Source organism: Tympanuchus pallidicinctus, unplaced genomic scaffold, assembly GCF_026119805.1.
Source record: "Tympanuchus pallidicinctus isolate F22 unplaced genomic scaffold, pur_lepc_1.0 scaffold8, whole genome shotgun sequence".
In the NCBI taxonomy this organism is placed as follows: domain Eukaryota; kingdom Metazoa; phylum Chordata; class Aves; order Galliformes; family Phasianidae; genus Tympanuchus; species Tympanuchus pallidicinctus.
In genome coordinates this window covers 54,596,136-54,609,148 of record NW_026294802.1, presented here as the reverse complement: position 1 = coordinate 54,609,148, position 13,013 = coordinate 54,596,136, and the positions used below count along the sequence as shown (strand labels likewise).

Here is a 13,013-nt window from a genome sequence, read left to right as displayed (position 1 = left end):
AATAAAAGGGAATTAAGTTTATAGCTTATTTCATGGCATGCATTTAAAAAAAGAATCCCTTTACTTCTTTCCAACCTGTAGTGACTGGCTATAGCCTACATCACTAGATACCTGCCCATATGTATTTTTACAAGCCAGAGCATACAGTGACATAACACAAATCCTTTCCCAGCTGAAGACAGAACTGTTACCAATGTTCTGCAGTGACTTTCACTTGTGGCTTCTTATATTCCTTTCTTCGTTCCTTCTGTTTCATGTTTTTCTCATGATGCTTATTTTGGGAGCTGGATTTAATCCCTTATTTGTGTATATGTGACATATCACTGACTTCAAAGCGTTGTGGAATTGGATGCCCCCATTTTTCACATAAAGAGTTTCTGTTTTTAATGTCTGATGACTGTGATGCGAAGTACTGGGATAATGCTTTTTGGCTGTAAGGTAAACGTCTCTCTGCCTTTGTAAGCTGTTGCATGTTGGGAAACTTCACTTTGATCATTTGATGCTCTGGAATACCTGCTGTTGCTGCTTTGTGATTTCTAAATGGATACGTAGGTTAAAAACTAGTATATAAATAGGAAAGAATATTTTTGAAAAGCATTTAATTGTGCAGAAGCTTGTGAGGCCACAAGAACTCTATAATAATCATGAAATCAGGCATATATTAATCTTTCCAGACTTGCAACTTCAATACAGGATAGCAAATGCAAAACAAAGAAGATATAGAATTTACTGTAGGTGCTTGATTTCTGACTGATCTACACAGATGCTTATCAGAACTGCAGTTTCCCTGTGAATTTTCTTCTATGCATAGCAGTTCCTGTCTAGAATATCTGCAGCTGTAACTGGGCTATGAAGTTAGAAAACAGAATGAGGTAGTAGAGATGAAGCTATTTCAAAATGAGAGTTAAAATTCAATCTCTTTTCAACAAAACGCATTCTCTTTTGAGAATACCGCTTAATTTTACAAAATACAGGGACAAAAATAAAAGCAAACTTAATGCTAACCATCTGTTTGAAATAGCACAAAGTGTTGAAATGTTACTGTTTGAGACTCTGCACCCTAAAATGACATTGATTGATTTGGAAAAAGGTTAATGCAAACGTGATTATAAGCTCTTATCTGACTTTCTTGGATCACTGAACTTATTTGGAGTCCTCTCCCTTTTTTCTCTCTGTAGGTTTACCCAAGAGAATGGTTCTGTTACCAGTTATGAAATTCCCAACTTATCCTGTTCCCCACTACTCATTCTTTTAGCAAATGGCAGAAGCTAATTCCTATTGATTGAACAACACAGTACAGTACAGAATGTTAGAAGAAAAAAGCCTTTTTATCCTGTTTCCTTTGAACACATACTTGAGCAAAGTCATTTGTAAAGAAACATCTTTTTCCTACTTTTTGATTTTAACAAAATGCAAATTTAGTTCTCTAAAACTTGAAAAAAAATGTTCTGTGAAATGTTACCTCATTTTCAAATAACTTATACCAGCCTTCTGTTATAGGGAAGAACTAGAAGCTTAAACCTTACGTTTTAAATGAAGTATCCAATTATGTAAAATTAAATTTGTGAAGGATGTATAGAATATAAAACACTGATCACAAATAAACTGTTTTGTTGTAACACAAGAGTACTGCCTGTTTCCTAATGCAGTCGCACAGATCCAGTTAATGACCTGTACTTGTTGTAGGGTTACTTAAAGTCTTAAAGTAGGGCGCAGTCCTTTAAAAATAATAATAAATTAAAAAAAACCAACAACCACACAACAGAAACTTCGCAGTTAAAATACAAGTTTGTAAATATTATGGTCTGTAATAAACTTAGTAAAATACGGGTTAGATATTGTTTTATTTTATAGAGCTAAGCATCAGTACCTGAGTTTCCTTAGAACCTTTAAAGTCAGCATACTGAAATTCTCAGTGACTTCAGTCTTAATTATCCAAGATTTTTCATTTGTATACAGAACACTGAAAAACAAACAAAGGGAATTAATGTTAGACTGTCTCTTTGTGTTAGGTTACATTCTGTGAAAAACAACAATGGAATTTCCCACAAAAGGACTCATTATGTAATTACAGCTATACACAATTAAGTCCGTATTGCCCAGAGAAAGGACAACGATAACATTACAGTCAGATTCTTTAGAACTCAGAAACTGCTCGTTTTCCTTTCGTTTTTTACAAAAAAAAAAAGAAAAAAAGAAAAAAAATGCAATTGTTCTTGTGGCCTTCTTCACTCTTAAGATTGTCTGCCCACCCTTGATTTTCCATTCACTATTTTTTCAGTAAGGGTTTTATTTGTTAATTTCTTATGAAAACAAAAGGTTCTCCTTTTTCCCCTTACATTTACAAGAATCTAAAGCAGCAACAAGGTCCCCATGAAAACTTGCTATTTAATTGTCCCAGTTCTTGTTGAGTGCTGCTGTGGAAAGTGACACACTTCAGCCATAGGCCAGTACTTTTCTTAAGTTAGTGCTCAAACCAAATGAATTCTTTTCAGATTAAGGAGCGTGCACACCTGTCCTGGGATCCCAGACAGGTCCCAGCTCCATGCTGTCTCCATGTATTTTAGAATTATGCACAAAACCTGCTGTAGGCTTCAAGCAGTCTTTATTAAGGTATCACCCTCACAAAATAAGCAGCACTGCGGTTGTACTTCTCAGACCTCACCAGTTGTTCTTCCAGAGGTTTGCTTTAGGTCATGCTCTTTTCAAGATTGTCTTATGCACTGCTCCCCAACAGACTTCACTGTTGAGGCAGAGGGGTGCTTTATTTATGAAGAGGATCTAAGAACTGCTTAAAGCAATGTAAAGTTCCTCCTTTTCTCCATCCCCTCCATTACAGGGAAAGAAATTACACAACAGCTTAATAAGGGGTGGCTTATATAACAAGCTGCTCTTCTTAGAATTAACTGCAGCTGTGAAGCTAAGTATTTGTGCTTAGAAATATTTCTATCTTTAAATGTTTTTTCTTCTGCTGTAGCTCTCACTTTTGTTTGGTGCTGGTGGTACTTTAATAAAAAATGAAGATCTACTGACAAGCAGCGATGCGCCTGCTGTTGTCATACGCGCATTAGTGTTGAAATAAAGAGCAGGGTCTGGAGGATGTAACCAAATTGAGTGGTGCTCATAAATCACCAACACATTTTGCTGGCCTATGGATGAAAGGAAGCCATCACGGAGCAGAAAAAGCATGGCTGATAAGAGCCCATTTTTGTTAATCAAATATTCATTAAAGGAATATTTCCTCTGCACACGTTTTTCCCCTTTCCCTCCCGCCCCTCCTCCCCCCGGCCCGTTTTGGAGTTCCCAATTGGCAACTGTTTTCTTTTTCAATCATCCCCAGATTTGTAAAATTTTCTAACAAAATAATGTCTGAACCAATTGTATACAATAAACATTTGTATACCAAAGAACTTGTTCCTTATTTCAAAACAAGGAGGGCGCTATGCTCTTTTCCAACATGATGGCAGTCATTTCAGACAATTGATAAAAGTCTTTTTTTTTTTTTTGTCATTTGTTGGGAGTTACTAACCACATTGTAAACTTGCCCCCCTTGCTGCATATTTTACATTTCTCTGCTTTACTGGAAATATGAATGAGCTGTCAGTTCTTTGTTTAGAAAGTGGTAACCTTGGACAGTGTTAGATGTTTCAATACCTTCACAGAATTCAAAGTGCCCATTTTACAATGAAAATTCCACTTGCAGCTGAAAGAGCAGAGAAATTTAAATGGAGCTTTAGCTTCAGCCACTCTCTGAAATTAACATGAAGTTTTGCTTCTCTGCTCTTTTCCCACTGTAGGTGGTTTTTTCATTGACAGTCCCTATTGCCAGCCTCTCAGCATCGCACCTTTTATTATTCACTTGGGCCCTCAAGATTTCTTCTCTGACTTCTAGAACCATCAGGTTGTGTGGCTCGAAATGGCATTTTGTACATGTCTTAAAAGCAAGAACAAAAGTGGCTCGTTTTGAGGTTTCTCAACTTCAGACATGGAATCTGAATTTTTCCTTTTTTTTTTCCTTCCAAAGTGCTTTTCTCACTTCTTGAACTTTGTTCCATTTAATGAAAAGCAATACTCCAAGCCACAGTCCTTTCTTTGGGTACATAGCAATAGATGTGTATATACTTCTGGTTATTTTCTTTACATTAGGAGAGAAAGATTGGTCTAGAAGGGGTGGGCTTAAGGGGGAGGGAAAAACAAAACAAGACCCAGCAGGGCGCTCGCTTTAAGCAGTGAATCCTGCATTGACTTTCCATACTTCAGTATTTTAGAATTTTAATACTATGGTTATTTGCATGTTTCCTATACAAATTGCTACAAAGACTTACAGTGGTCAATTCTGAAGCAGTAGTGCTTTGTACCATTGTACATGTCAGCACACATGAAATGTAGCAAAAAGCCAGGAAAATGTAGTATATTTTTCTCCAAAATATAACTAAAAGTTATTCTTTCTCTCTCTCTCTCTCTCTCTCTTTCTTTACCACATCATTAATGTGAGGCACAAAAAGGGTAGGCCTGAACTTGACTTTGAAATAGTTGCTTTTGTGTCTCTGAAAATTATCACCAAATGATAGGAAAATGTAGTAACTGGTCAATCTCCAGATCAGGATCTTTGCTGCTATTATTTACTAGTTGGGTTTTTTCCTTCTAAGTATTTGTTTATTGATACTCTAAGATTGTGAATCAGTAATCAGCAATAACTGAAAGGTAAATGTCTTTGCTTATGTAAATGGTATTGGAACATCTATATATTGCAGTTAAGACTTTTGAGCAGCTTTCAGCAGGTTAATACCACTTTATTCTCATTCTCTCCGGACCTTCATAGCCATATGCACTTGTATAAAATAAGCAGAAATTTAATGACTGTAAGCTGAGATCGTGATATAAAAGGTAAGAGATTTTATTTTCAGCTTAAAAAGTATTTTTACTGCTTTTTTTTCCTAGAAACCTCACTTACCTGTGAAAGTCTTGTATATGGTATATTTTTTATTATTTAACTCTGTGTTTAAACAAGTAATACTTAGGTCTGAATTCCAACTTTTTACGTTGTCAAGGCCAGTTCAAATATTCTGCTTTGAGTTTAATGAGAAAATATTACTTAATGCACTTAAGAAATAGTTTGGTTTTATCAGCAGACTGTTGTACTTCACATATCCTTTTGCACAGCCTAGAAAGCTGTCCTGACAGTGCTGTGTGCGAGGCACTGCATTCCTTGCATACTTGCTGAAAACATTCGGGTAGGTACTGAAGCCACACCAAGGTGACAGGGATGTGAAATAAAAATGCCAGGTGGAATATGAACGCTATCTAACTTGTAAGAGAGAAATTACCTCCCTGAACTACTAAAGCTGAACTCCAAATGAAGAATGAAGAAGTTTGATATTTATTACAGTTTAAATCTGCAGAGATCAGATTGCACTAGGCCAAGTTAATTCACAAAGCAGCCGATCTGCTTTCCTCTAGTGGGCACAGCAGGAGATGGGAAGGCAGGCAGGCAGGGTTTAAGCCTGCATGAATAAATTGTTCAGCTGTAGTTTTCTAAAGATAGAAATGAAAATAGAGACATCCATAAATATTTTCAGTGCTGAAGTAGATGTTTTAACTAATGTTTTACACAGGGGAAAATGGTTTCCGACTTATATGGTGCACATGATACGTGTAGTTTTAAAATAGTTACTTTTTTAATTTGCATTTATATAACCTTACATTATGCAAAGTTGCATAGTACAGTGCTGCTCAACTGCAATACTTGCAGCACTTGAAGTTGCTGGAAACAACTGTTTTTATATTAAAAAAAAAGGGGGGGAAGGGGAGTGGGGTGAGTGGGGTGATGTATTAACATTTTAGGGTCTCATTTCAGAGATGAAAGCATTAAATAGCCCTGACTGATCACAGTTCATACTGGTACAAAATGAGAAAAATACTTGGTATGAAACATGTAGTAGTAAATCAGACCCAAAGCTTGTTATTTTGCATCACAATATAATGCCAAAAACAAACTGTATTTCATTTCAAAATTGAAAACATCAAACTCAGTAAATAACTGCATATGTAGGTTCTCCATAATTGAGGATATGTCTGGGTAAAATTCATAGGCTGATGTAGAAAAATAGCTGTCAAATTTTGTTAGTTTAGCTAATGTTGGTGGAAACTTGACCTTGCAAGTGGCCTATGTGCTTGCACTGGAGGAAATGAACTTAAGGAACTTTACCATGACTTGCCTGTTAAAGCACACAGCCATTTGATTACATTTGCAGGTGCAACTGATGAGCCATCAAGATGTGCTTCCTATTTGGTGGTGCAGATTTTCATCTTCTGTTACCTTCAAGGTGCAAACGCAGGGCTTGGTCTGAAGCTCATTTAAAATTCAATTCATTCTTTCAGCTTGTCAGGCTAAGCAATCCTGATAGTGGAGCAGCAGGCTGCTCTGCTTCCTCTGGAAGACAGTACTGTATATGCTTCAAGGCAATGTTATGGTGCATTATAATGAACTTCTCTTGAGTATTCCTTTCCTAGGTTTAAATCAGAATGATTACAGTCTGACAAGCAGTTATCTGTCCAGTTCAAGAACTGAATAATGAGATGTCTTGCTAACTTCTTTGATCTCTCTTTTGTGGCCTGTATTTGGCAGCTTCATTTCTGTGCATCGCTTTCCATCAGCATTGTTTTGTCTGTGAAATTCCACATTTTTCTGTCATTACTGCTTTACCCTAACCATTCTGCCCTTACTACTTTGCTTGGAATCTTCACTTTCTTGGATCTTCTCCTTTTGTTCACTGAAAAGATACTGAATTTCTTTGGTATGTTTTTGCTCATAAAGCAGTAGATACCTCCAAAATTTGTCCTCATGGCTTTGCTGCACCCTTTCTCAGTAGGATGGATGACATTTCCTGATGTTGAAATACATACTGCACTCTTACATCTGTTTGTTTTCTTTAAGCCATTTGAAATGGCTGGTAAGACAGCCCAGGAACCTCAGCTATTGATGGTGGAACTTGAGCAAAACATTCATGTGCTGAAGTGTCACTCGTGAGTTCCACACATGCCTACTACATGAGCATTTGAGAGAATAGTTATGGACTAAATTCTAAGAGTAACTTTTAACTTAACTGAAATACCAGGCTATTATTTGATGAGTAAACTGGATAACAGCTGCTCGATTGATTTTGTAACAACCACTGTTACTCTAAGGCAGAAATAGAATCTGCTTTCTTTTGCATAAATACTTGCTCATTGCCTTTTTAAAAGACATCTCACAGGAGCATGTTTGAAGTGCCTTTTCTGTGAGCCTGAGGTCTGCTATTCGATGGTTACTGAGCTGTGTCTTTCTAGATACACCCAGAAGTAAAATGTGGAAACTGGTTCCATGTGCTCTGTGTAGCTGCTATCTTTGTCAATTTGTAGTAACATGTCTGCGAAGCAAAAAATGTTATAGTTTGCTGGTTCATGAAAAAAAAAGAATTCTGAAAAGTACCTTTCAACTCCTACATATCAATAGGACATTTGGGAAAGATCCATTCACTTCCCACCTTAACTCTAGTTTTAGCTAACCAGATGCTAACAGTGTGTATTTTGGGAGATGATGTCTGGCACTTAAAGGATTAAAAGAAACCAGAACTTTACAATGACAAACTGGCCTGTGCAGTCTGGATTGGAGATAAGCAGCATTTACACTGACTTCAGAAGAAAAATGAGAGCTTGAGTGGCCTGGTTGGTTGACACTGAGAGAAGTAACGCTATTTACAGAATTGAGAGATTAAAATGCAGACTATTCCATTGTTAAAATTTATTTGCCTTTAGCTGCTCTTGAGTACAAACCTGTAATCATGCAGGTACTTACTTTGCCTTTATAACAATTTGGATTTCATGGAGCTGCGTGAGAGAGAAAAGTATAACCAGCCTGCTGAGTTTCCCATGCATGACAGCAGCCTTCACCTATGAAAATCCTAGATCCTGTACACTGCTAACCATTCTTCACCATTTTCCTTCCTAATGGGTGAGTGGCAGCTGGAATGCTTGTCAATTTACCCAGATATGAAACTCTGTATTTTGAAGGAATTATATATTTTTTACAAGGGAACTTAAATCCTGCTTTGCCAGCCATGTCAGATTTCTACAGGCATTTTCTGTCTAGAGATGGCTTTCAAACTGGAATGACTGGGAAGAGCACTGCTGTCTTGAGCAAGTGTTTTACCTGTACATTATACAAACACTATATCAAAATCTGCATAAACCTTTCGAGATCTATTCCATCACCATCCTGTGCTTGAAAGCTTGTATGTTACAGAACCAGAACTGAGTAACAGTGAAAGCACTTGGCTAGGTGAAAGCATGGTGCACGATGCTGCCTGCCACCATGTCCTCCCTCTGCCAGGGCTTGCTGACTTCCTTAAGCGCACATTCAGGAGTTGGACCACAGTGACCTTATTCCTGGGCACTAAGCCACACAGATGGAGGGAGGCCAGCCTCTACCCATAAAGAGTCTGTGTAATGTGCAGCCCCTGTTGCCCAAGCAGTTTCTGTTGGACACAGTACACAGTCCAACTCTCACAACGACAATTTAGTGCCTGGGTAGGTGGTTCCTGATCTGTCTAATTTGTTGTCATGTAGCCAATGTGAGTTAATAAAATGATTCAGCAATTGTCATGGATCCTGCTGAATGTGTCATGGATCTGCTGACCCTGCTGCCATAACTTTCATTGCACTTACTTAAATAACCTTGCTACTGTTTTTTGTGCCTACCTCTTCCAAATTTCCTTCTAACATCCCTGTAAACTGATTCTTGTCTGTATATGTTTCTAGATTCTTGAATGCTTTTAATTGGCATACAAAGAGTTCCAGGGAAGCAAGTTTTCCTAGAAAGTCATCCATTTGCTGAGGGACTATTTCTACTCATGCAAACATCTGTGACAACTATTCTAATATCTTTGATCTTTCTTTAATAACACTTGCCTTCTGGCAGGAAAAAAGATTTAAAGTGTATCTTATCCAATTCCAAAATTATTTGTGTGTTTTTCCTTTAATTGGACTGCGAAGCAAAACTTCCCTACCCTGAGTTTCTTGTGTTACCAGGTAGAAAGAGGAGTGGCATGGAAACTTTACAAGTGGCCTGGGGAAGAGATCTCCAGGCTGGAGGTGTTCAACTGTGGGACATCAATCCCCTGCAATTCAAAAACTCATAAACGCAAGCAGCTTTAGTGTAACATCCTTGATCCAGTCCAGCCATGTCCTCAGAAAACCAGTCTGTATGCCTCAGTATTTTCAGTCAGCAATCCCTGACAGAAATAGCATAGAAACACATTGTCCTTGCTTCCTTTATACTTCTGCATTTGTACTTCTAAGAACCAGTGGATCATCACAGTCTAGTGGAGATCCCTGAACTGTATAAACAAATAGGAAACAGCACTTCAGTCTTAGACAAGATTCTAAGTTTCTCTTTGCCTCCTTTGCTCCACAGGCTAACATGCAATAATTGTGCATTATTACTTAGTGCATTTAGCTAAATTCTCTTTAGACAGATGCATTTTAATTAATAAAGAGAAAAAACTGCCTCCCACCCTCAAGTGAGTTCCAAATCACAGAAGCAGCTCACAGAAAAGGCTTCTACTTCCTGAGGCTCTGTGAAACAGCACAGGAACTCTACAAGGATTGGATTCTTTTGGAGACATGACGAGATATGTTCTGAATGAGTTATGTTCAGATTGCTGTTCTCAGCTGGAAAGCAGACCAGTACCTTTCATTTGGCAAAAAAAAAAAAAAAAAAAGAATGAAAATAAGCTCTGTGCTGGATTCACTGAGAAATTCCATTCAGTGCAGTTGTACTGTGTGAAGAAGCAGTAACTGAATGTTTTTGGGACACAAACCCTTGCAAGCTTCCTGTTGGGGGAGAAAAAAAAAAAAAAGGAAAAAAAACAGTACTGAAAAATGAGATACTTTACTGACTTGTTCAAAGTGAAGCAAAGGTGTATCACAGTTGCATGCACTATCTACAGTACGAGACAGTCTGTCTAACAACTCACTGGTTTCACTGCTCTGTTTTAACAGATCTGATTTGCTGTTAAACTGATCCTTACTGTAAGGCAGAAATTCTGTTAAAGTCATTTTAGAGGATTCACTGAAGAAACTCAGTACCCAGTGCTTACGGGTTATGAAGCAGCTTTCATTCATATTTTCTTTGGAATGTTAACCATTTAAACTAGTAATTGTTTGACATTAAGAGAATTCTCATCATAAAGCTGATTATAAAGCTGGAAGAAATTCTTTACTGGGAGGGTGGTGAGACACTGGAACAGGTTGCCTAGCGAGGCTGTGGATGCCCCCAGAGGATCCACAGGGATCCCTAGGAGGTGTTCCTGTCTATGGCAGGGGGATGGAACTACATGATCTTAACGATCCCTTCTAAACCAAACCATTCTGTGATTTGTTTCTCAGCCCCGTAATTATGTCTCTTTAGCTTAATAATTTGTCATCTAAATCCATGCCTATTTATGTGCAGGCTCTTTAGTACCCTGAAATACCTTGCCGTTTCCCACTGTACTCACAGAAATGGTAGTGATTCATCTGTTGTGTGCAAGTGGTAAGACAGGTAACAGGCAACACAGAAACACGATGGGACGCACAGCCTTGCGCCTGCAGACTGGGGATTTTCTTCCTGCTAGACCTAGCTGACACCGCACAGGCATTTGAATGCCTTAGCAAAAGTTGTTCTATGAGTTTTGTGAGAGAAAAATTCACTTCAGTGTAAGATTCAATTCAGTGTTTTGTCTCCAGTTCATGTGGCTAAATGAAACATTCAGGCCAAATACTTACCTTGACGCTTAAGAGGAGCTGAATGATCCAAAGTGGTAAGTGAAGATGTGCAGCTCAAAAGCAAATTTCTTATTTTGTATGTTGTTTTGTTATGTATTTGGTGCCTTAACTCTTTGTACTCTACTGTTAAATATGCTGTACGAGAGGTAGTTTAGTGGTTAAGGGAACTTTAATGATGTTACTGAACTAGCCTACAGGAACTGCAGCAAAAACTGAAGTTTCAGTGGGAGAGTTCTCTTGCATGTTTAATTAATAATCCATTGATAAATTGGAGCTGAAGAATTTAAAGAGCATATAAAAATGTTAGCCATAGATTGAGACAGAAGGTATCAAATTTCCAACTTGAAAGTTTTGTGGCAGGAAGATAAAGGTACAATCTCTTGTGTGCTGTGTAAACAAAAATGAAAATGTAATTCAGCTGCCCAGCACTGCATGTTTCTCAAAATCTCTAGACTCTTATCTCTACTATGACAAATCACACTAATTCTAAAGGACATTAATTGAATGTAGTCATCCACTGGAACAGGGGAGCCGAGATGAGTTAAGAGTTGCAATAAATTAAAAAGTAAGTCCAAAATAGCATATGGACTTAATGCCTAATTCCTGCCTCTTACCTGAATCTAGAAGTTCCAGTTACCATAAGCCACTTTGCAGTTTACAAGGTGCAGTGCAGCTTCTACTTGAACACGTCTGCTTGCTGAACACACCTGGTCCTGATAGAATGCACTGAGAGAGAGAGAGAGAAGGAAAAAATGAAGGTAGAATGTTCCAGTTTGAGGACATTAAGTATAACAGACAGCAAGTTGGTGGGAAAGATGAACTGCCTTTTCCAAAGCCATAAATACCAGTCTACAGTAAAAAAAAGGAGGTTTGTCTACTATGGTAAATCAGCAGCCTTAGTAAACTAAGAGCAATGGGAGGCAGTATTGGGTTTTTTTCCTATAGTTTGCAAGAAATTAGGTAAGAGGCTTAAGCTATCCATGTCACAAGCTAAAAGCTGCTGCAGCAGATTATATTTTTTTTTTCCACTTCTGTCAATAAGCAGGTAATGAAAAGAGGAGGTGGAGAAACAGGAGAAATCCAGTGAACAAATTCTATTTGCCAGTGGAACCCAATCCAGATGGGGAGACTGTTCCATGCAGTACACTAGTATGGGAATCCTAGCAACTTATTTGTACAATATTCTAGGCAATTTGCTCTTGCACAGAACAGAATGGTAACAAAGGAAAGCAGATACTGCTTCCAGAACTACAGTTGTAATGTATGAATTTCAGATCACTAATACTGGTATAACTATGACAAAGTAGATTCATCTTACCATGAAAGCTGTTTTGAAACTCTGTCCACTTACATTAAGCTAACAGTAAGTTTAATTATAACACTAATCTGTAAGGGAGTAGAGCAAAAGGTAAGTTTTAGCTTTGTACTTCAAAGCTGCTGTGAATAACTTGATTAATAGTGTTCTATGGAAATAACTAGATGTACTTATTTATTTGTGCTCGTTTCTATGTTCTTAGAAAAGCACAAGCTTCTGTAAGCATAACCATCACAAAGCTACTCAGGGTACTTTGTCATCTCAGCAGTGGACACTAACTGCATCTTAAGTCAGCAGGCACAAATAGATCAAGCTTAATTAAGAGGAACAGAGCATCTTGGCAGGTTTGCTTTACTACTGGTACTGTTATAATTTAATGATCTATGCATACAGAAATGTGTGTATTCCTGCACTTCTAGTATAACTTACAGTTCTGCAAGAGCATCCTGCAAACTGAACAAGTAAAACTCAGCACAGAGTATTATTCTTTCATTACTCCCACAAAGGGCTGTTTATAAGCAATTGCAGAGTGATAATGCTCGAAGCAGAATAGCTGTGGGCTGCAGAACATTGATATTCAGAGTAGTACAGCTTTCAGAAATTTAGTGATACGAATTATGAAACTTCTAATTCACTGTATAGATTATTTCTTGTGTTTTCAAACTAGCATCGCTAGTTCCCTGCTCAAAGTAATGGGATAAAGTCAAGTGTAGTTCTCCAACAACACATTATTACACAGAAATGTACTGGAACAAAATTGAGCTTATACTGCTGAGAGCATGTTCTACTATACAGAGCCATTCTCTGGGCAATGCTGCATCATTTAAGAGTGGGTAAATATGCCTTCAGGGCCAACAGAACACACAACAGATGTTTAAAAAGTAACAACCCA

The 13,013-nt window shown here is 37.8% G+C and overlaps 1 protein-coding gene and 1 long non-coding RNA gene across 12 annotated transcripts in view; one reads left to right on the top strand and one right to left on the bottom strand.

Annotated features, from left to right (window-relative positions):
- Positions 1-11,614, bottom strand: part of LOC128073350 (uncharacterized) — a 48,453-nt gene extending 36,839 nt beyond the window's left edge. The window contains exons 1-2 of the long non-coding RNA XR_008202685.1: positions 11,421-11,614; positions 1,871-1,963 (exon numbers count right to left, since the gene is read on the bottom strand). This is a non-coding gene — a long non-coding RNA (uncharacterized LOC128073350). The remainder of the gene's footprint in view (positions 1-1,870; positions 1,964-11,420) is intronic.
- Positions 1-13,013, top strand: part of STRBP (spermatid perinuclear RNA binding protein) — a 72,290-nt gene that overhangs the window by 47,233 nt on the left and 12,044 nt on the right. For 10 of the 11 annotated variants that reach the window (XM_052668142.1, XM_052668150.1, XM_052668148.1 and 7 more), the window contains one exon: positions 1,179-1,624. In XM_052668142.1, the coding sequence (XP_052524102.1) occupies positions 1,179-1,255 (77 nt within the window). In that variant the 3' untranslated portion in view covers positions 1,256-1,624. Of the gene's footprint in view, positions 1-1,178; positions 1,625-4,822; positions 4,888-13,013 lie in introns of those variants that run through there. The other variant, XM_052668149.1, reaches the window with a different exon arrangement.